The sequence below is a fragment of the Balaenoptera physalus genome (genome assembly GCF_965194825.1).
Source record: "Balaenoptera physalus genome assembly, chromosome: 7".
Classification (NCBI taxonomy): Eukaryota; Metazoa; Chordata; class Mammalia; order Artiodactyla; family Balaenopteridae; genus Balaenoptera; species Balaenoptera physalus.
The window spans coordinates 57,216,064-57,238,959 of record NC_138886.1 but is presented as its reverse complement, the minus strand read 5'-3'; the positions used below and the strand labels follow the sequence as shown (position 1 = coordinate 57,238,959).

At 38.4% G+C, this 22,896-nt stretch overlaps 1 protein-coding gene across 9 annotated transcripts in view; it reads right to left on the bottom strand.

Annotated features, from left to right (window-relative positions):
* The window catches only part of KDM4C (lysine demethylase 4C), a 431,040-nt gene that overhangs the window by 171,942 nt on the left and 236,202 nt on the right, over window positions 1–22,896 (bottom strand). For 6 of the 9 annotated variants that reach the window (XM_082470884.1, XM_082470885.1, XM_082470880.1 and 3 more), the window contains 4 exons: window positions 22,499–22,692; window positions 19,306–19,541; window positions 16,603–16,916; window positions 12,816–12,924 (listed from right to left, as the gene is read on the bottom strand). In XM_082470884.1, coding sequence (XP_082327010.1) covers window positions 12,816–12,924; window positions 16,603–16,916; window positions 19,306–19,541; window positions 22,499–22,692 — 853 coding nt within the window. The remainder of the gene's footprint in view (window positions 1–12,815; window positions 12,925–16,602; window positions 16,917–19,305; window positions 19,542–22,498; window positions 22,693–22,896) is intronic. The other 3 variants (XM_082470888.1, XM_082470882.1, XM_082470886.1) reach the window with 1 other exon arrangement.

Here is a 22,896-nt window from a genome sequence, read left to right as displayed (position 1 = left end):
ATAAGAGCATATATAAGTTTTTAAAGAGTGCAACTAGTAAACAGTGAAACTAAAAAATAATACTTAAAAATATTCGTTTAAGTGATCACAAGATTAAATCTATAACAAACATTATAGAGTTAAAGTAATAAATTAGGAAAGAAACATTATAAAAGCCCTGACTTTGTGGCCTAGAACAATGGTTATTCAACTATTTTGAGGTAAGCATGGTTACAAGAGTAGAGCTCTGATCCAAACCTATTAGAATAAATTAAAACAATGTTTCATTCATGTAATCTATGTGGTCTTAATGTTTGGTTATAATTCTAAACCTCAATTCCTTCATCTGCCAAATGAGTATACGAGCTACCAGTTATACAGCTGCTATTCATTAGTTAAGACAGACCTAGGGCTTCAACAGATGATGATTCTTTCCCTTCTGGGTCTCCAGCATAACCTGTAGGGTCTCCAGCAAATCTCTTCAAAGATCATCCAGAAAATTACTTAAAATGTATGCCCTAAACACTAAACTTTTAACATGACAAGACAGGTTGGAACAGAAAGAGCCAATCTAGACAGACACCCAGTTATCTCCTATATAAAAATATTTCAAGATTTATCCTTTCAGGAAAAAAAAAGGCCTTTATTCTCCCATTCGGTCAAAAACATCACTGAGTATATTTATGATAATAAAAAGATTAATATCTTTTATAGAAGTATTCAAAAGAATGTGCCCCTCTATGACGTAAATCACAGCAAGATCCTTTTAGACCCACCTCCTAGAGAAATGGAAATAAAAACAAAAATAAACAAATGGGACCTAATGAAAAAAGCTTTTGCACAGCAAAGGAAAACATAAACAAGGTGAAAAGACAACCCTCAGAATGGGAGAAAATATTTGCAAAGGAAGCAACTGACAAAGGATTAATCTCCAAAATATACAAGCAGCTCATGCAGCTCAATATCAAAAAAACAAACAACCCAATCGAAAAACGGGCAGAAGACCTAAACAGACATTTCTCCAAAGAAGATATACAGGTTGCCCACAAACACATGAAAGGATGCTCAACATCACTAATCATTAGAGAAGTGCAAATCAAAACTACAATGAGGTATCACCTCACACCAGTCAGAATGGCCATCATCAAAAAATTTATAAACAAATGCTGGAGAGGGTGTGGAGAAAAGGGAACCCTCTTGCACTGTTGGTGGGAATGTAAATTGATACAGCCACTGTGGAGAACAGTATGGAGGTTCCTTAAAAAACTAAAAATAGAACTACCATACGACCCAGCAATCACACTACTGGGCATATACCCTGAGAAAACCATAATTCAAAAAGAGTCATGTACCAAAATGTTCATTGCAGCTCTATTTACAATAGCCAGGACATGGAAGCAACCTAAGTGTCCATCATCGGATGAATGGATAAAGAAGATGTGGCACATATATACAATGGAATATTACTCAGCCATAAAAAGAAACGAAATGGAGGTATTTGTAGTGAGGTGGATGGAGTTAGAGTCTGTCATACAGAGTGAAGTAAGTCAGAAAGAGAAAAACAAATACAGTATGCTAACACATATATATGGAATCTAAGGAAAAAAAAAAAAGGTCATGAAGAACCAAGTGGCAAGACGGGAATAAAGACACAGACCTACTAGAGAATGGACTTGAGGATATGGGGAGGGGGAGGGGTAAGATGTGACAGGGTGAGAGAGTGGCATGGACATATATACACTGCCAAATGTAAAATAGATAGCTAGTGGGAAGCAGCCGCATAGCACAGGGAGATCAGCTCGGTGCTTTGTGAACACCTTGGGGGGGGGGGGGGATAGGGAGGGTGGGAGGGAGGGAGATGCAAGAGGGATGAGATATAGGAACATATGTATATGTATAACTGATTCACTTTGTTATAAAGCAGAAACTAACAGACCATTGTAAAGCAATTATACTCCAGTAAAGATGTTTAAAAAAAAAAATCTACAAACAATAAATGCTGCAGAGGGTATGGAGAAAAGGGAACCCTCTTGCACTGTTGGTGGGAATGTAAATTGATACAGCCACTATGGAGAACAGTATGGAAGTTCCTTAAAAAACTAAAAATAGAACTACCATATGACCCAGCAATCCCACTACTGGGCATATACCCTGAGAAAACCATAATTCAAAAAGAGCCATGTACCACAATGTTCATTGCAGCTCTATTTACAATAGCCAGGACATGGAAGCCACCTAAGTGTCCATCAGCAGATGAATGGATAAAGAAGATGTGGCACATATATACAATGGAATATTACTCAGCCACAAAAAGAAACGAAATTGAGTTATTTCTAGTGAGGTGGATGGACCTAGAGTCTGTCATACAGAGTGAACTAAGTCAGAAAGAGAAAAACAAATACCGTATGCTAACACATATATATGGAATCTAAAAAAAGAAAAAATGGTTCTGAAGAATCTAGGGCCAGGACAGGAATAAAGACGCAAACGCAGAGAATGGACTTGAGGACACGGGGAGGGGGAAGGGTAAGCTGGGACAAAGTGAGAGAGTGGCATGGACATATATATACTACCAAATGTAAAATAGATAGCTAGTGGGAGGCAGTCGCATAGCACAGGGAGATCAGCTCGGTGCTTTGTGACCACCTAGAGGGGTGGGATAGGAAGGATGGGAGGGAGATGCAAGAGGGAGGAGATATGGGGATATATTTATATGTATAGCTGACTCACTTGGATATAAAGCAGAAACTAACACAACATTGTAAAGCAATTATACTCCAATAAAGATGTTAAAAAAAAAAAGCTGGCATATCTTTGGAAAACTAGCTGACAACATGGCACCAAAAGGAAGTTATTCTGAGAATCAAATCAAAGATAGGTGAAAGACAGCATATGAAACTTATTGTGTACTGGGCAATATGGCTGATGCTGGAGATAAGAAACAAAAATCAACAGCCTTCAAGGAGTTCAAAACTTCCCATGGAAGAACCCTTCAGTTTCTTAAACTATTTCATTAACAGCATCTATATTAAAATGGCCAAAACAAGATCTCCAAGCAAAGAACAACTGGTATGTTGCACTTTACCTGCAAAAAAAAAAAAAAAAAAAAAAAAAAATAGCTCCTCTTAGCTAAAAGCCAGCTCTGGTCATCTGTGTAAAGGACAGCAGGACCCTTAGACACTTTGACCCAAGAACTAACAGAGGTGTCACTTGGCAGATCACACAAAACGGCTGCTAAGGAGACAGAGAACTTCATGCAGAGCAGCCACAATGACAACTACTAGAGAAACAAGGGTGTGGACTACTCGAGAGGATGTACAGAAATAAGAAGAGGACAAGGCAGCAAACGTTCATTCTGTTGTTCCACATCCAAAGCCATCAGGGGTTCTTCTTGCTGTTCTTCAAACATGCCACACTAACTGCCTTCCTTTGGGGTCTTTGTACTCACTGTTTTCTCCCAAGAAGATTCTTACCCTAGATCCTTGGCTAACTCATTTAAAGGCATCATAAAGTATGATTCCTCAAGGAAAGACCTTAACAACTATAGAAATATTTGAGTAATATTCAAATATGTTCATATATCATCACAAACCTTTTCTCCTTTGGCTTCTACTTTTTTATTAGCAAAACAAAAATCCATACACTTTTCAATCTTGAAAATGTCTCCCCATAACAAAACAAAACCAAACATGAAGAGTAAAACAATGTAGAATTTAGAGGTCCATGTGGTATGTATTAAAAAAAGTCACCTCATCACTTCCCTAAAACTGGGAACCTAAGAATCAGAAAAAAGAAAAAGAATAAAACAATACTATATCGAATTTAAATGATGATAAAGTGAGCCACTTCCTAACCACTCACTATTTGGGAGCCTTACACATATTACTTAACAACCCTCCCAGATGTAAAAAGTCTTTTCCTAAAATCCATGACAATGGTCCCCAAATGTCAGCCTGCAAAACATTGCCAGCCCAGGTTAAGTTTTCAATAGTCAGAGACAAAACAAAGAAAATGAAGATCATAAAGTAATTATAAAATTAAATTTTAAAAGCTACATTAACTTTGCAAACTGCATGCTTATTCTCGATATTCATAGTTTCACAACCAAACAAAAGATAGAACTAAAAATGCCGAAAATGTAGTACAAAACACAGGATAATTCAATGGCCTATAGGGTAAGACATCCTTGTCTTCAGGGAGAAGGGGTTGTGTACAAGTTTAAGGAAATGTAAAGTAATACATGAAGATATATGAAAATCAAGTATCAGCAATTTCATACATTTCAACCTAATACAATAATTTATTTTTCTAAAGAATGGAATAAACCACACAATTATAATATCAAAAGCTGTTCCTCAGATGTTTTCTACAAGACTTTAAGAGTAAAGCAAGGCACACATGGATTCAAATAAATCAAAGTCTTGACTATCATTTTACAATCCCAATGCTTTCAGCACTTGTAGACATCTGATCATAAGACTTCATGCCAACCACTTTAAAAAAGTCTCAAGATTGATTCTGAAAACTACAGAAAGCAACCGTGTAACATGAGTTAAAAAGCTAGTGCATTTTTGTCTAATTCAATCAAACCCTTACCAAGCCACTCCATAATAAGGGCAAGGTGTTTTTTATTTTTATTCCCTATATTGCAGAAAAGGTCAATGCCCTTGGGACCCCAATGGGATTTGCTAACAGAAAAATCAAGCTAAACTGAGAATGCCCGTTTATTACAAAGCTAAGTGCTAGATAAAATATCCATTAAATCTGAGTGCCAACAACATCTAATGTTTTATGTCCACATAATGCAGGAAAACACTGGTTGTGACCTATCAACAAACATTCCAAGCCAATCTGCTTAGTAATCTGCTGAAGTTGCTGTTTTATTGCTTAAACAGACAGAAATATAACTGTGCTTATTATGAAAGTATAATATTACCTCAAGCTAATAAGAATTGATGGAACAAGGAAGAGATCGTTACGTAAAAATTAATAACATTTGGAGCATGACATGCAACGATCATAAAACAGCATTTGTTTTTCAAAACTGGCAGAGAAAAGGACTTTTTACAGAGGGGAAACACTGTTGATGAGGAATGTTCTTATACTTCACTATTTTGCTTTTCCAAGAAAGGCTAGCATGAAGCAAGAGGACTACACAGTATCCTCTCCTATTACATATATATATTAGGATTGGGGACCTTACATTTTATTTTATTTTTTTTTTGGAGGGGGGCAGTATAGTTGATTTTAAATGTTGTGATAGTTTCTTCCTATTATATTTTGATAGAATTAAAGACTTTTAGAGTTTGAATGAAACTTTGGGATCATTAATCCAACAATTTCATCATACATATGAGTAAACATATGATAAGCCTTAGAAGGTTACATGACTTAGTTTTCCAAGGCCATACAGCCATTAACAGCCAAGGAGAGACTAGAAGGCAGGTCTCAGGTTGCTAACCAAAAACACAGTCAGGTGCCCATTACCATCTGGCAAAAATGTTTTTGGTATTAAAACAAATTTTTAATTTAATCTAATACTTAGAATAACATTTTTAAAGTTTGAATCAATAAAAGACATCACTATTATATTTGGTCAATATATGCACTTAAATCTTTGAAATAAAAATTTTTTTACAAAATGAAGATTGGCAAACCTATACCAATGCTCTTAGAAAGGAGGGCGTTACAGCATGCCAGGGGCAGGAGGGCAAAATTTTCCAAAACATCTGTCTGTCAAAGATAAAGTGAAACAGCCGATTCAAAGTAATGTCCTTTTATTTGAGGGATGATTACAAAGTGCCCAAAAGCCAGCTTTTGCACCAACAGAACTAACAGTTACCAAATGACACAGGGTAAAGTTCAGAAAATACCCAGGAAATATCAGGCAATCCCAGAAGAAAACAAAAATCTCTAATAAAGTGAAATCAGTCTTGGGAAAACATGTTTAGGACCAATTTATCATTCAATTGCATTATAAACACGAATGTTTTCACAAAATGAGTGTGAAACAGAGAAAAACATTGAGGAATTAATCAGATTTTGTCAGATGTGAGTTCCTGAGATTTTCCTTGCTTAAATGTACTTAAATGTACACATTTTATTCTTCAAAATAACTGAAAATGTAGCTTAAATAGGTTACATAATGGCCAAACTCCAAGAATAATCTCTAATTAATGTAGCAATTTCCACCTCTTCCATCTCTATATTTAAATATTTAATCTATTACTAAATGAATTATAACATTAATATAGACAGACTGTCCAAAAAATAAATTGCTGTTACACTGCCTGAAATACACTTTTAATGTAACCCTCAAGGCATGCAGACATTACAGAGATAGGATCAGGATCTAAGCTGTCTTTAATTTCAAAGAGATCCGTAACAGCTCATTACAGTACTGCACTTGCTGAACTGACGATTTAGAAAGAGTTATCCAGACAGTTCAGATTAAAGAAAATCAGAGCCATAACCAGCGCTTTAATCTGAATCTTGTCAATATTCAAACGTGTAGGTGGCGTCACCTCTGCACTTGGGTAAACACAGTACAGATGGGTATAGGCGTCTTTCAATCTTTCCGTATAAAATTATAGTTGAAGAGTTACAAATAAAAATTTGGTCCCAGGGTGATGAGCTCAACATATCACCACATTATTTCTGGGTATTTGAAATGTCAAAAATCCATTCATGGACCTGTAGGTTAGGAGCCCTAATTACTCAAAACCAAGGCTCACATTTTACACAAAAGGAAACTGAGGCCAGAGAGAAGACTTGCCAGAAGTCAAAAAACTTCTAAGGGACAAAGCCAGGACTTCAGTCAGCGTCTACTGTCTTTTAGTCAACTAAATTCCTATTCAGGTGGGTTCAAAAGATTTTGCAATTGCTTCTGCTAGATGCCCTGGAGGCACTTTTACTTTAAATTTCTGATTAGAATAAGAGGCATAAATGTGACGGCAGCCCTATGGTTAAGAATTGTCAGGGTGACTTTCTCTTATCCTATCCTCTTTCCCCACCCAAGCCGAGACCCAGCAGCAGGACCTCTTGTCCTCTGCCTGGGCCTATGGTCCATTTTGGTCTTTAGTTTTTCCCCAGCACACCCGTAACTAAGGGCCTAGGCTTTCAGGAGTCCTGCTTTATGAGTCTGGGGGATCCTATGAGGTCTTAGCTCTGATTTCCCAGCCTCCACTCCAGTCCCGGCATATTTCCTCCAAACGGCATGGCATTCACTCTCTCCTACCCACCTGAATGTCATTTCGCTCTGAATCCCCTCCGGATTTCCCTCATTTCTCGAGAGCTCAGCTATCACCCTCCTCCTGCTCCTCCGCATCATGTCACAACAAAGACAACAAACATTCATTATGTGCCAGACACTGTTCTGAGTGCCTTACACATAGTCTTTTAATCCTCCTAAGAGCTCCATGTGGCGGATGCTGCTATAATCTTCACTTGGTAAGCACAGAGCCAAAGCATGGAGGGTCATGCGGCTAATGGAGCACTGGAGCTGGCTGACCGTGATCACAGCCATGGAGAAATACGACCCTTTATGTTACTTTTGCCTCTCCATGCATGTATAAAGGTTGATTGTTTTATTTATCAATTATTTTTCTGATTCTTTTGTAATTGGAGGGTTATCTGGTAATCCAGTACATCACATCCATACTCTCTGTCTCTTTAAAATATTTTTTTGCCCAAATATAAGAGAAATGTATTTATTACAAAAAGTTTGAAAAGTCATCAGCAAAGAAAAGAGAACTAAAATCACCTGATAACAATCTTGTATATTTTCTTATAAACTTTCAACTTAACTTTCTAAGTCTCCAGCAAAACTCCACAGACAGCATTAGTATGTCAACTCAAATTAACACCAACAAACACGGGAATCAATGAGTAGAGTATCACTGCGTCAGCCACTGCCACGTTCATGAGGTCTCCTGTGTGTTTGTAGGGATTCTCCCTTACAGTTGCTTTAGAAACAACACTAACCTTATCACTTCACCAAGGGGGTTATGTACACAGTAAGTACAAAAGCAGTGAAGATACTGTAAGTCAATAGCAGGAAAAGTTGGAAAATTTATACCGGAAACAAATGTAGTAAAAATAAAATTTTAGGTGGGAAACAAACACATACATGACACCTGAAACACTGTAAATCAACTATACTTCAATTTTAAAAACCGTACATATGTGTGCAGGAGAAGTTCAAAGACCAAACAATGAACCATAAAGGGCAAGGCAGGGGGATGGATAAAATGCATGTTCAGAATATGGATGTCAATGTACAATGTCTATTAGCCTAATGTCAGTTCAGGAAAAGTCCTGAGTTTGTGTCAGCACAAACTGCTGCCAATGAAAACTAGTCAGAAAAAGCATACATGAGTGAAAAATTTTTGAATAAGAATGCCTTCAAACTGGGAAGGAAATACACATACGCACGCACATGCATGCGCGCGCGCACACACACACACACACACACACATCCCTACATACACACCAAGGTGCTAGCTAAGCAACTATCCCAATCGTTACTCTGGGGGCCCTCAGGTCTCCAAAGCACTGGCCACATCTGCAACACGTCAGCTTCATATTAACTTTGAGTAGGTTCTAGGATATGGCACAGTAGAAAGAGGATTCCCACACATTCAGGATACAAAACTGAGTTAGGTGACATATTTTATCTACAGCTAATTAAAACTGTATGTTCTTCTATGCACGTATATATAGAGAGAATATTTCCTGGACAAGAATTTTGGTTTTCCTTTTAACATGACAGCATACGTTATATCAAAGTATTTCATTATCTTTTTTAATGGCTGATTTCAAGGTTACTAATCACCAAGGACTTCCTGCTTTTGGATCCACAGGTGAGTTAAGCCACAGACTGACCTTGGACTTGGAGTGGGGACACAAAAGGAGTGAGAGTGAGGAGACAGACATAGAGAAAAATAATGAAGCACAATGTAAGATGACAAGCGATATGCTAGAGCTAAGTATAGATGGAATAGGACAGTAGAGGAGAAGGAAGAGAAAGGAGGGGTAAGTGGTGAGAAGTAGGTGAGAATGGTTCCAAGACGGAAAGGTGCATCACAGGTAAAGCACGAAAGCATAAAGCAGCAGACATACTCAGGAGAAAAAACAAACAGTTGTCTGAATGGATGGAAAGGAGGATTCACGTTGGGTAGTTGAGGGAAATGAAGCTGCAGAGAGAAGTTGGTACTGGATCATGAACAGCCTTAAAGTCACTTATCCTCAATCGAATCTGTAATATTAAGGGAAACATGTGAGAGCCTTTGGGCAGACATCTTCGGCAACCAAAGAAAAAGAATTACTATGGCAGATTTCTGGGCTTTCCGCCAGGCCAGGGTCCATCCTCTCACACTCAGGGCCTTCTGAGGCCAGGCAAGGTGTTATTCTCAGAGCCTCCCTGGCTCACCCGTGCTGCATACACACCCCAGTCCCTGCAGACACTCAACCACAAAGCTCTGAAATCGGAGAACAGGAACATGCTGTTATAGTGACACATCACAAGAGGAGAATGGATACGTACCCGGAATGGATACATACCCTGTAGTTTTTTGTTTCAAAACTAAAACGACCCACCCAAGCACTTCTCTTTCAAGTCTGTTTCAATTCAACATTGTATAATTAACTTAAAAAACAGAAAAATATATAGAATATTAATCCATGCTTCAGGATCACCTTGTGCAGCTGCCTGACTTAAGGGAAAAGAGAACTGAAAAACACTTCAGTTAAAAGAAAAACAGAGACAGATTAGTAATTTCTTTTAAACTACAAATAATGAATATGCAGGGACTTCCCTGTTGGTGCAGTGGTTAAGAATCCACCTGCCAATTCAGGGGACACAGGTTCGAGCCCTGGTCTGGGAAGATCCTACATGCCGTGAAGCAACTGAGCCCGTGTGCCACAACTACTGAGCCCACATGCCACAACTACTGAAGCCTGTGTTCCTAGAACCCGTGCTCCACAACAAGAGAAGCCACTGCAATGAGAAGCCCCCGCTCGCCGCAACTAGAGAAAACCCGCGTGCAGCAATGAAGACCCAACACAGCCAAAAATAAATAAATAAATAAATTTATAATAATAATAATAAATATGTAGTATACATTTGAGACAGTTTTTCATCCTCCTAAAAAGAATGAATTAGATATTAGTTTTTATGTAAAAATGCTATATACTCTGAAACATCAATTCATTTCTTAGGTATCTCCCCACTCTGCTCCACCACTGCAGACCCTCGTGTTTTTCTGCTAAGTATGGAAAATCTTCTTCCAGGAAAGAACACGCTAAGAGTCAGGAAATCCTTGCTGATCCTGTAATTACTGGATCTGCCACCAATTAGAATGATCTCTACAGTTTCAGGCCATTTGAGTATCAAAGAGCCACTGCACTGTCCTTTGAGAAGAGCAGCTTAGAGGTGACTCTTATCTCCCAGCTGCACGTGAGCTCCCAGAGGTGCTGGATCAATATCTTTCCCCTCTGCTGCTTTTCTGTTAGGGAGTCAAATGCCAGCTTGAATAGAGAAATGCTCATTCACCAATAAGGGACACTGCTGTTTAGAGATGCAATTTCTCAGATGCTCCAATCTAGTCATGCTCCTGTCTGGCATACACACTTACTTCTGTAAGAGGAGTGCAAAAGGAGCCCAGTAGTTATGCTAGGAAATTCCCAAAAGACGCTAGATTTGGAGTTGTGTGCTCCCAATGAGCACTAATCCCACTCTTCGTCACTTTCTAATAATGACACCTAATAATGACATAATTATAATCATAATAATGATGATTTTCATTCACTTTTAGATGTACAAGACACAGAGGGAGAAGGCTGCGGTAAAAACATTCAATGCCCAATAAATAAGTAATTTGCGCCAGGACATGGAATATTATCCACTCTCTGTTTGGAAGCTTGTAAAAATCTTTAGCCATCACTGTAATTCTCTGATTTTTCCTCTCAATTCTCAAAAATCCCCAGAGGACCCCAGCAGTCCTTAATATATTAAAATAGAGGGTGAGACTGCTGCAAAAGCTACAATCACCAGTGTTTCAGCAAGATATTTAACCTCAGACTTTTGAGATGTCTTCGTTAAACCAATCCATTTAGAAATTTTGCAAGCTATACTGATCGAAATCAGAACTGCTCTCCATGGAGAAACTCTGGGCCAATTTATGATGATTCACATGGAAATAAACTTCCTGGGAAGCTAATGACACAGGAGAAGGCAGTTTTCCTTATGTGTTAAGATAGCCCATTCCCTTCCAAGAAGCTATGCTGTTAGAGGCTACGATGGGGAAGGGTAATGAAAATCCGTAAGTAATGTAAATTAAGTATTAATTACTTTATACAGAACAGTCCTTTATCTTGGCACTAAGGGGAAAACGGTTTGTGCTGCATCTGATAAAGTTGGAGAAAGAAAAACTGAACATGATGATATACGGAAATAAAGGCAAATATGTTTCATTACTTTTATTACTCAAGGCAGAATTCTACCTTGAATTTGTATTACAGAGACTGCTACCATCATTACCTGATCCCTACACTGATGATCTTTTTTTCTAACTAAACATGTGGCATAAAAGAAGACAGTGAATAAAAGTTTAAAAAAAATCTGCTAAAGATGTGTACTCTGATAAACTGGATTTAAACTAAATGGAAGCCTGAACCCAAGATTCATGTTATTCCCTTGACAGCATCCTCACAGACATAGGACTTGATTAACAATTTCCACCAGGAAAGGAGAAAATCTCAAAGAAGGGCTTTTTACAGAAAACCTGCTTGAACGGATCCTTTTGGAGATGGGAAAAAAATAGACCCTTATGATGCTATGAGACACTTGCAAGGAAGAAACACCGGGTCAGTGGTATGATTGAAGACAACAAAAAAAAAACATTTTTGGAAAAAGAGAGGTAAAAGGGGCAACTAGGTAAGACAAACAGATAAACGTTACATCTAGGAATAGTAACTGGTTGTAAATAAAACTACTTCACACCAAGCCACATCAGTAAAATCTAGTTAATGAGAAAGGATGTTTCATGACACACCAGGTGTAACAGGATATAGAAGTACTGCATGTAGTTTCTTACTCAGATGGTGTTAATAAATTTAAAGGATTCAAGTTAAAAACAAAGGCAATGCAAAGAAACACAAAGCATGTTAATTCCGTAATTTGATACCTTGAGAAAAATGATTGACAGCTTCTTCTGGAGGGTCTTAAGGCAAATGTCAGAAATGACCAATTTACCCCATCATATAAAAAAAGGAAGACTTTGGGGCTTCCCTGGTGGCGCAGTGGTTGAGAGTCTGCCTGCTAATGCAGGGGACGCGGGTTCGAGCCCTGGTCTGGGAGGATCCCACATGCCACGGAGCGACTGGGCCCGTGAGCCACAACTGCTGAGCCTGCGCGTCTGGAGCCTGTGCTCCGCAACAAGAGAGGCCGTGATAGTGAGAGGCCCGCACACCGCGATGAAGAGCGGCCCCCGCTTGCCGCAACTAGAGAAAGCCCTCGCACAGAAACGAAGACCCAACACAGCCAAAAATAAATAAATAAAATTAAAAAAAAAAAAAGCTGTATAATTACTATAAAAAAAAGGACGACTTTAACATGGCTAGATTATGTGAATCAAGTATGTATCCCTAAAATATAAATTCCAAATAAATTATGTATTACTTATGATCTCCTTATGGTGTATATATTTGCCACTTGGTCAGATTGCTTCTCTACCAGGCCATTTTTTAGAAAAGTTTGTTACAACAAACTGACAGAATAAATTCTGAGTATTATACAGTCTATACGGAATAAATACTGGAAAACAACACAAGCTCACCTTCATCACTCGTTGCCTGCTGCTTCACCAGAGTCATTGGGGATCTTGCTGGAGGCTTACTAAGTGGATGGCGCCAACTTTTAGCAGTTTTGGTTTCTCCTTCTATTCTCTGGTTACAGAACACAAATGGGGGAGAAACAGCCACCATTAAAGACATGTTTGAAAACAAAAAACTATGGTTATGATGATTTACAACAATTTAATTATGAAGAACTCTTATACTTATTCACCTGCTGAGGAATTAACACTTCGTTAAAGGAATTTAAACCTACAAGTCAAAAGAAATAGGAATCCATTCTATTAATAATTTTACTGACAGGGGAGTCAATTAACTATTCTTCCACTTCATATTAAAATACTATCTGGAGGGACTTCCCTGGTGGCACAGTGGGTAAGAATCGGCCTGCCAATGCAGGAGACACGGGTTCGAGCCCTGGTCCGGGAAGATCCCACATGCCGCGGAGCAACTAAGCCCGTGAGCCACAACTACTGAGCCTGCATGCTTCAACTACTGAAGCCCACATGCTTCAACTACTGAAGCCCACGTGCCTAGAGCCTGTGCTCCGCAGCAAGAGAAGCCACAGCAGTGAGAAGCCCATGCACTGCAACGAAGAGTGGCCCTCACTCGCCGCAACTAGAGAAAGCCCGCACGCAGCAATGAAGACCCAACACAGCCAAAAAATAAATACAAATTTTAAAAAAACAAAAACAAAAACACTATCTGGGGACTTCCCTGGTTGTGCAGTGGGTAAGACTCTGCACTCCCAATGCAGGGGGCCCAGGTTCAGTCCCTGGTTGGGGAACTGGATCCCGCATGCTGCAACTAAGAAGTCCTCATGCCGCAATGAAGATCCCGCATGCTGCAACTAAGACAGGTGCAGCCGAAGTAAACACATAAATATTTTTTTAAAAAAACAAAAACACTATCTGTAGTGCAGAGTACGCTTCTCAAACCTACAATAAACTCAGCAGTTAGCTAGTTTTCAAAAGTTCTTTAAAACTAATTTAAATTTTGGATTATATATTCATAACAAAATAAGACCATGGCATTTGGTCATGTGTGACTATGTGGCAGGTTATTTTGCTTTCTATCCTCACACAGGAGGCAATACTGCCAAGGTGAGCCTGTACTCTTCCGTCCATTCAAAAATGAATCGCCACTTCTCTGAGGATCAAACAGGAAATCAAAAGTTGTTGCTGTTGTTTAATATGGCACATTACTGTCATCTTGAAACCACTTAAATTTTATGTAAAATCTTTTGTCCTGAGCCGCCCAGACTACATTTTCCCTTCAAAGGTAAAGGAAAAAGTCATGTGCATCCTGACATCTTCCAGGCAGAAACTACTTACAAGCTTTCTTGCCCATGCAGCAACCCCCCAAAAAAGGCAGGGGTGTGGTTAGAGAAAGAGTTCGAAACTAGTGGGTTTGCATCAACAGTTGACTGCAAAAGAAAGGAGTCTCAGGAATTTCCCAGGAAGCTGAAGAAGCAGGGCCCGGAAGGAGAGAAACTATGCTGACATCTGACACCAAAACAGAATTGTGAGAACATGTGTGAGAACATTGTAATCAAAGCTGGGATCACAAAGTACAATACAGGATGAGACTTACCTGTAGTTTATAACAGCTAAAAATTAATGTGAGGAATTATAACTTAGTCAACAATAACAAATATTTATTAAACCCTTACTACATGCCACACTGTTCTAAGAGTGAGCTACAGAAGGTCCCTGCTTCCAAGGAGTGCAATATAGATTGGGGGCGGGGGGTGGGGGGGGAACACAGACAATAAACAAGTAGAAAGTAAATATTTATGAAGTATTATTAAGCAAATATGCAACAAAAACAATAAAGCATGACAAAGAATGGAAAGAGATGGGGGAAGGCTATTTTATATGGGGTCATCAGAGAAGCCCTTTCTGACAAGAAGACATTTGAGTGGAGCCTTGAGTGCAATGAGGGAGCAGTACATTTAGCTCTCTAGGGCAGGAGTATTTTGGACAGCAGGAATAGCAGGTAAGGTGTGAACACATTTGATTTATTCCAGGAAAAGCATGGAGTCCAGTTACAGATAGACAGATAGACAGACACTGTTTAAAAAATAACTCAATGTTTCTTGAGAAGGTTGACTAAAGCTGACTGCTACCAGCATACACATAGCATTACGCTTAATACTAAGAAACACTGGTCACACTACACAAAAATGAAATGGGTCTGTATTACTTAGAAGGACTCTCTGACACCATGGTATGAGAAAAGAATACCACACAGCCGTTTCCGATGAGAGCAAACCAAGTCCCTCAGCCCTCAACAGCAGCACTTGCTTTCCCAGGCAGTCAGGCTTTGTTCAGAGAAATGATAAAGATGAAGGTTAACAGCACTGAGAATCGAATTGCCTCCATTGAAAGCAAGGAAACAGAAAAGTTACTTTCAGTTCCATTCTAGTTTAAAGAAGCTGACCAAATATAAACAGGCATTTGACTTATTCACCATTCCAGAATCCCAATATCTATCCAGCTACAATCGCTATGTGAAATTAAGTTGTAAATTTTATTTACTGGTATGTGAATACTATTTTCAAATTTCTCAGCAACCTTTTCAAATAAATTAGATCATATTTTTCTATTTCTCAGATATTTCTGAGAAATATTTTATAGTTCAGTAGGACAATCATGCATAAAAATGATAAAAGTTATTGGGTGAAATTAGGAAATCATCTATATTTTATTGGACATTTTAAAACTACTTATAAACAGAGTATTCCAAGTTGACGTCTTTATTTACTCTCCCTTGCTACTAAAGCTACAAAAGGCTGTGATGAGTTGAAATGGGCAGGAGCAATCCAGAAGTGGGTCTGTTCAGTGGCAGCACAATTTATCAGCTCAAACATTTGAGGCTTCCCTTACTCATCCACTTGAACTCCTTTATCAAGTTGTACAGGTCAAAAGAGGTTACCAAATTATGACAATCACTACACGCAATCGTAGCTTGGCTGATACACTCACAATCTTAAAGTTACAGTGAAAGTTTACACTGAAAGCATATGATATTAACATTGTACAAGAACATATGAGAAACGGGGAGGCCCTATGCAAAGGGTTAGAATGGGGAGGCTGGAAATCAAGAGGGATCTTGAGTTTTCCAAGAGGCAAAGGCCTGGTTCCCGCGGTGGGCAGGACCAGAAGGGTCAGCCTGGTCCTAGATTCAGAGTCCATGAGGAAAGAGTCAGGGAAAAGCATGACCAGATCAGCCCTAATCTTAAAATAGAGGCTGTGGGAAGCCTGCAACCCAGAGGTATTAAGCGTTGGCAGAAGGAGGCCAGAGCCTTGCAGCTGAAATTATTTCCAGCCTGGCTACTATTGGAGGTGACAGAACCACTCTGTATCTTGACTGGATCAATGTCAGTATCATTGTGATATTCTACTATAGTTTTCCAAGAAGACACTCTTGGGGGAAAATGGATACATAAGACCTTGTTATACTATTTCTTACCACTGCATATAAATCTACAATTATCTCAAAATAAAGAGTTTAGTGTTAGAAAAATTTTTAAAGTAAGAAAATTAAGCTCCAATATGTGGCCGAAAGTTCCATGTTCTCTGAATTATTACCATGTGAGCCAGACCTCACAGAAGGCTTACCTCCCGGTCATTGAAGGACATATGATTAAGACTCATAATGTGAAATGTTATTTCTGTCCTAAAGCAAGATTTTGATGCACAGCATTCTGTTTTCGGAAAGTGCCTTGACAACGCAATAAATATGGTAAAAATTGACACTGCCACATACACTGGGGACTTTGAATCCATTTCTCTCTCCACTGGGGACCTCTGGGACTTCCCCAGGTTCAAGGCCTACCCCATGGCTCTCCACATCACTCTCTTCTCCCTCTGTCAAAGCACTGTTACTCTCCACCACAGAGGAGCACGACTCAGGTGACTTTGGCCATGGAAGCTTGGGTGGCTCTGATTCCTTAGACAAAACATGGCCACTAGACATGGAATCGTCAGCATCACTGGGAATTGAAGGCGGAATTGTGGCACAGGTTTGGTCAGCCTCAGTTTTGATTTTCTCTGCCACAGATGTGCTTAGGCAGACGTTTCCTGAGGAGTAAAACAAAAGACTGTTAATAAATCTTACACTGTGTTATTGCTGAGAACTGTTGAACTATTCTCAACTAAACTTCTATCATCAAACTTTCCCTCTAAATTTCCACTAAAGACCTGAGTGGGAAAGGTCACCAAAGCACCATGCAGCCTTTGTAATTGTTAAGGTGGCAAAATAATATACTTACTGACAAAATAAGGGATTTAAAAAGAGATTCCACTGCAGACCAATGTCAAAAGCCAGGGCAATAACAATAATTACCCAAGCAATAGCAAGTTGAGATCTTTCTAAAAATAAGAATTTAATTCCAATATATGCTACTGAGGAAACATTCCAGCTCAGAGGATGTAACTCAAGAACACAGGTAGGGACTTCCCTGGTGGCGCAGTGGTTAAGAGTCCACCTGCCAATGCAGGGGACACGGGTTCGAGCCCTGGTCCGGGAAGATCCCACATGCCATGGAGCATCTAAGCCTGTGCACCACAACTACTGAGCCTGCGCTCTAGAGCCCACAAGCCACAACTACTGAAGCCCGCACGCCTAGAGTCCGTGCTCCGCAACAAGAGAAGCCACCGCAATGAGAAGCCCGCGCTCCACAACAAAGAGTAGCCCCCGCTCGCCGCAATTAGAGAAAACCCGTGTGCAGCAACGAAGACCCAACGCAGCCAAAAATAAATTTATATTAAAAAAAAAAAAAACCAAATGTAAAACTGTGAGGTCGAATAAAAATTATTTCCTACACTAATCCTGCATCATACAATGACAGCATATGAAAGAAGAATATCACATGCACTTCTCTTCTACAGCCATCTCTATTCACCCTCCTCCCTCCCTTACACATACACGCACACACGCACACACACAAGCATCATTTCACTTATCACATAGTAGCTCGGATGTTGCACCTAGCCAAGTCCTCTATTAAATGGTCTGCCAGGTCTCAAAACCTGGAAGTCAAAATGCAAGAGACCAGGCAGTGACAGAAATAATAAACCTGGGTACCCTTAGCTTAAACTACCCAGTAATTTGTAAAGTAGTTAATTTAACCTGGTGTGATTAAAAACAACAACCAAAAACTATGGTGAGAGACTATCAAGAAATATCTGTATGCACTGCATACCTGTTCTCTGTACTGCTTGCTATTCCCCCCTTCCCTACCTTCTTTGCTTTCTATCGTCCATGTGTTCATTACAAGTCAATTCAGATATCACCTACTCCAAGAAACCCTGCCAGTCCAGCCTCCTGTCTGTTTCAGGTCTTTCCTTGGTATTCCAGGAACACCCTATGCCATCTCTACTAGTGGCACTTAGCACACTAGATAGGAATTATATATTTATTTGTCTAGCTCTCCAATTAAATATAAACTCAGTGAAAAAAATGTCTATGATTTAAACTCTATTAGCATAGGTACTTCAAGAGCAAAAGGTAGTAAGAATAGAGAAGCAGCCAAGGATCCGACTAACTAGGACAATGATCAAGACCTTTTCTTTTACTCTACGTGCAATAAGAGCAAGAAGGTGGTAGGGACAAGACAAACCACGTCTTTTAAATGGATCACTATGACTGCCGTATGGAGAGCTGACTAGTAGGGGTGACTAGAGTGGACACAGGCAAAACAGGAAGGAAGGAATTTCTGCAACAGTCCAGACAAGAGATAACGTGCCTTGAACAAAGAGGAAGCAAGGGGGTGGCTGGATTTGGGAGAGTCCCACAATTGAAGGATACAATAGAGGAGGGGTATGAGAGAGAGACAGGAATTACCACCAAGCTCGATTAGGAAAAGGACAAAATCTCCAACAACTATTAAAGAGGCAAAGCATTAAAACAGTTTCAGAGAAATATGCTATAAAAGAGGGGAAAAGCAAAGCAGTTGAGATTTACAGATGATGGCTTTGGTGCAGAGAAACAGCCAGGGGACTATATATACATGTCACAGGACTGAATGATGTTTGCTGTTCTTTTGTAAAACCTTAATCTTTATTTTCTTCTTAAAATTAAGTCGAAGCTAAGAATCTGCAAAGAATTATCTATAATTGGTTTTCTCTATTCCATGTGAATTCAAGAGAAGCTTTCCAAAAAATGTATTGTATATTATAAATTGAGTTGCACTAAAAATAAATTTTTTTCATTTTAGAATCTTCTTTTTTATTAAACGAAATAGGCACTGCTGGCTGCTTGTCTCAAAATTCCATTACCCGTAGCAGTGGTGCTTCTGATTTTCATAACACTCCCTTGGCCTTTTGATTGAGTTACCGCATCGTTTTAGATAGCTTATTGGTTAAGCTACGTGGAAAAGTAATATATCTGCCCTAGTAAACACAGATTTAAGGCAGATCAACAATCATCTACTACTAATATGTGAAACATAATCAGCTAGTTTCTCACCTGCGAATCTGATATTATCTGATAAATTGTGATCCAGCTGCATCCTGCTAGCAGAGGCCTCTTCCTCCGAAGGTGCTTCTGTGTTTGCTAGTTTCACTGCTTCTTCTGGCTTTTCACTGTCCTTGAGCTCATCTGGGTCTGGGTCAGGAGTGGGGCAGCTGACATCAACTGCAGCTGACACTTCCTCGTCCTCCTCATTCTTAGGCCTCTTAGAGTGAGAACTAGTGCACTGGAAGCTTTTAACAAAAGAAGCTAGAGTCAGAACACAATGTTTCCAATGGACAGGAAAAAACATATATACAAATTTTATTTTCACTTAATGAAAAAAGAGAAGAAAAAACTGATTGTTTTTAATCACATTATACAAAGATAATCTTCACAATGAATAGATCAAATTTGAAATTGAAATGTTAACAAGAGTCTTAATAACAATTTACTAAAAATTAAAATTAAAACAACTCTAAATTGTTAAACATTATTGATTATTAAATATTATTGATTATTAAACATTATTGGAAAATCACTTAAAATTTTATAACAATATTAAAGCTCCAAATAAAAATAAAGTGAAAAATGATGACATAAGGATAAAAGCAAATATTATTTAGATAATGAAGAAAGAAAAAGGAAATGAGGAGATTCCATAAAGCTATTGTTAAAATTTGAGTAGATTATTTACATTCCAAGGTGAACTGGTGGCTATATTTCCCTGAGTTTCGTATAATTCTGAAATATGCATGAAAAGCATTAAGATTAAATGCCAATTATCATTAGCTAAAGGAATTAAGAGAGGAGGAAGGCTAACCATATGTATTTAACATCTTATATCAATGTATTATTTATTTTCAGAGTGGATGCTGTTTTTAAATTTTTCCTCTTCTAGTATTTTCCAGCAAGTCACTTGATAGCTTTGTTGCAGATGCCTTTTGTATATGACACATTTCTAACACTTTCATTTAAGAAGAATTACAAGTCAAATCAAAACCACATGTACTTCAGAGTACACACACACACAAGAAAACACATTAGTGTTTTTCTATAGGAAGTCACAGATAAGATAAAGGGGGTAGCCAGGGATAACCTATGTAAATTAGCTTTGGCTGCTGCTGGAAGTAACAGTATTGGTATCATCATCACTTGTATTGAGAACCCATGCAGTGGCCTACGTGGAATATCTCTACATTATGAATAGCATAGTACACTTACAATAAGATGGCTGACATCTCTTTGAGATTTCAGTGAATCATTCCCTTCGTTAGATTTTCCTAAATATAGCATATTACTTAAGGGAGATCAGCAAACTCGATGATCAAACCACAAAGGTGAGCATAATAAACAAGCCCCTTAACATGAGGCTTTCTAACTGGGTGAGCAAAGACCACTGATTATTTTAACCTACTGAAAGGCCCTTCGAATCTGTTCAATGTCAAAGATCTATATTCAATGTCAACCCACAAGGACCACTGTGGTTAGTAACTAAGAGACCAGATCATACACCTAATTAGAGTATTGTGTTTTCTGTCCATTAAAGAACAATTCTCAAGATGTGCTATTGGCTACTGAACTCAAGACTGACTACTGCCTCCTTCCACAGTGAACTTTTTTGGCAATGCGGATTCGCACATTTACAAAACACAGTGACTCTCTAAATCAGTGTTGCCCAAACTTTTTTGAATGCAACCCACAGTAAGTTATACATTTCAGATGATGACACAATACACACAGACACACACGCTCACACATGTCATGAATTAATACTTACCCTTACCTCATGGGAAGAACTACAATGCATTTTATTCTCTTTTACTTCCTAATTTTAAAATGTTGTTCCTAACCTATTAAATTGATTTGAAAACTAAAAGTTTGAAAATTACTGCTGTAGACTATAGGGTGAAATAAGAACACCTGAGTTTTAATTCTGCTACTAACTAATTCTGTGCGTCAAGTATATCTCTTATAAAATGTTGGTTTGACTCCATGTTCTTAAGGTTCCTCCACTCACTAGCATTCTAAAATAGCAGAAAATAAATTGTCAGTGGGGGTTGGGGGGAAGAGAGAGAGAGAGAGCCAGAAAATAAGCAACAGACGTGTGGGCAAAGACTTAAAATTACAGTGTTATTTGGTTAGTAGCAAAAAACTAGAAACGAGCTACAGGTCCAAATACAGGAGATTAAATACATGCAGGCATTAGAAATTACGTTGTAAGCAAATCATTCAGTTACATGAAAAAACACAAAACTGGTCATCAAATTATTAATAGAGCATGGCCCCAATTTTGGAAATGTATATAATATTATATAATAAATAAAAATATATATGTAAAGGATATATACAAAATGTTAACACTGGTTATCTCTGGATTGTGAGGTTATGGGTGATTTGGGACTCCTTCATTATTCTTTTCCTTATTTTACAAATTTTCTCCAATGCACAAATATTACTTTTACAATCTGAAAGAAAAACAATGAGTAATACTGGAGAGTAAAAATGTAATATAAACCTGGAAAATATAAAAGTCTAAAAAGGTTGCCTGAGGATCTGAGCAACGTAACACACACTATTTAATGTGTTTTAAGACAGCAAGATGACCACGACAGGCCTAAAGCCTTTTGAAATGGCACTGGCCACAAAAATGGAATGTAGATTAAAGTACACAGGGACAACCACTTTACAGAAACACCACATGCTCTGATTTACATCTTGTGAAAGAATAAAGCCAAGTGTGTATAATGTAGCAAAATATATAGGCATCCCAATGAGAAAAGTAATATCTGAGATGTTTGACAAATGAAGAAGAAAACTACTAAAAGTCAAAATCAGTAGCAAAATAAAAAAGTTGGAAATCGAGTTACTGAAGTTGACAAAAATAAGGAGATGAATAGAGGGCACTGATAAATCTTTAAATACATTAATGTAAGGGGTTTAGAAAGTCTAGAATTGTTCTATTTCTCATGCATTGCAACTTCAAAAATATTCTCAAATACAATATACATCTTTGTTTATATTCTATTTATTTATTATACTTCCAAAGAATTAAAAATACTTTGCCTCAAATTTTTCATAAGATATTAAGTAAACTGATGGTGAATAAACAGAAAAAAAAGCAAATAAATAGTCTTTGAGAACATTATGTTCAAGGACCCATTTTAACTGAGTAAGTACAAGTAGGATGGGGTGTGGGCGGGATCATTACCTCCTGGATGCTTTTCTTACTTTCCTCCTCCTCTGCAGCCATGCTTTTACTTCAGGGGTGGATTCTGGAGTAGGCTTCGTGTGATCAATGGTATATATATCCTTTCCTTGTTTCCAAAGCTGGTATCTGTCTGGCTGAAATTTCCTCACAAAGATATCCATTGAAATTTTCACCATGTCTTTCCTGCAGGTGCACTGAAACGCAATGGGGTTGCAGTGCTTTAAACATTTTGCTAACTACAGAAAGTCACACTGAGTTGTCCTTTGAATGTACCATACACGAATACTTAGTCACTACATAATGGAGAATAATGTTTTACATTTTCAAACATTCAGTGAGTAGGGACTTCCCTGGTGGTCCAGTGGGTAAGGCTCCACACTCCCAATGCAGGGGGGCCC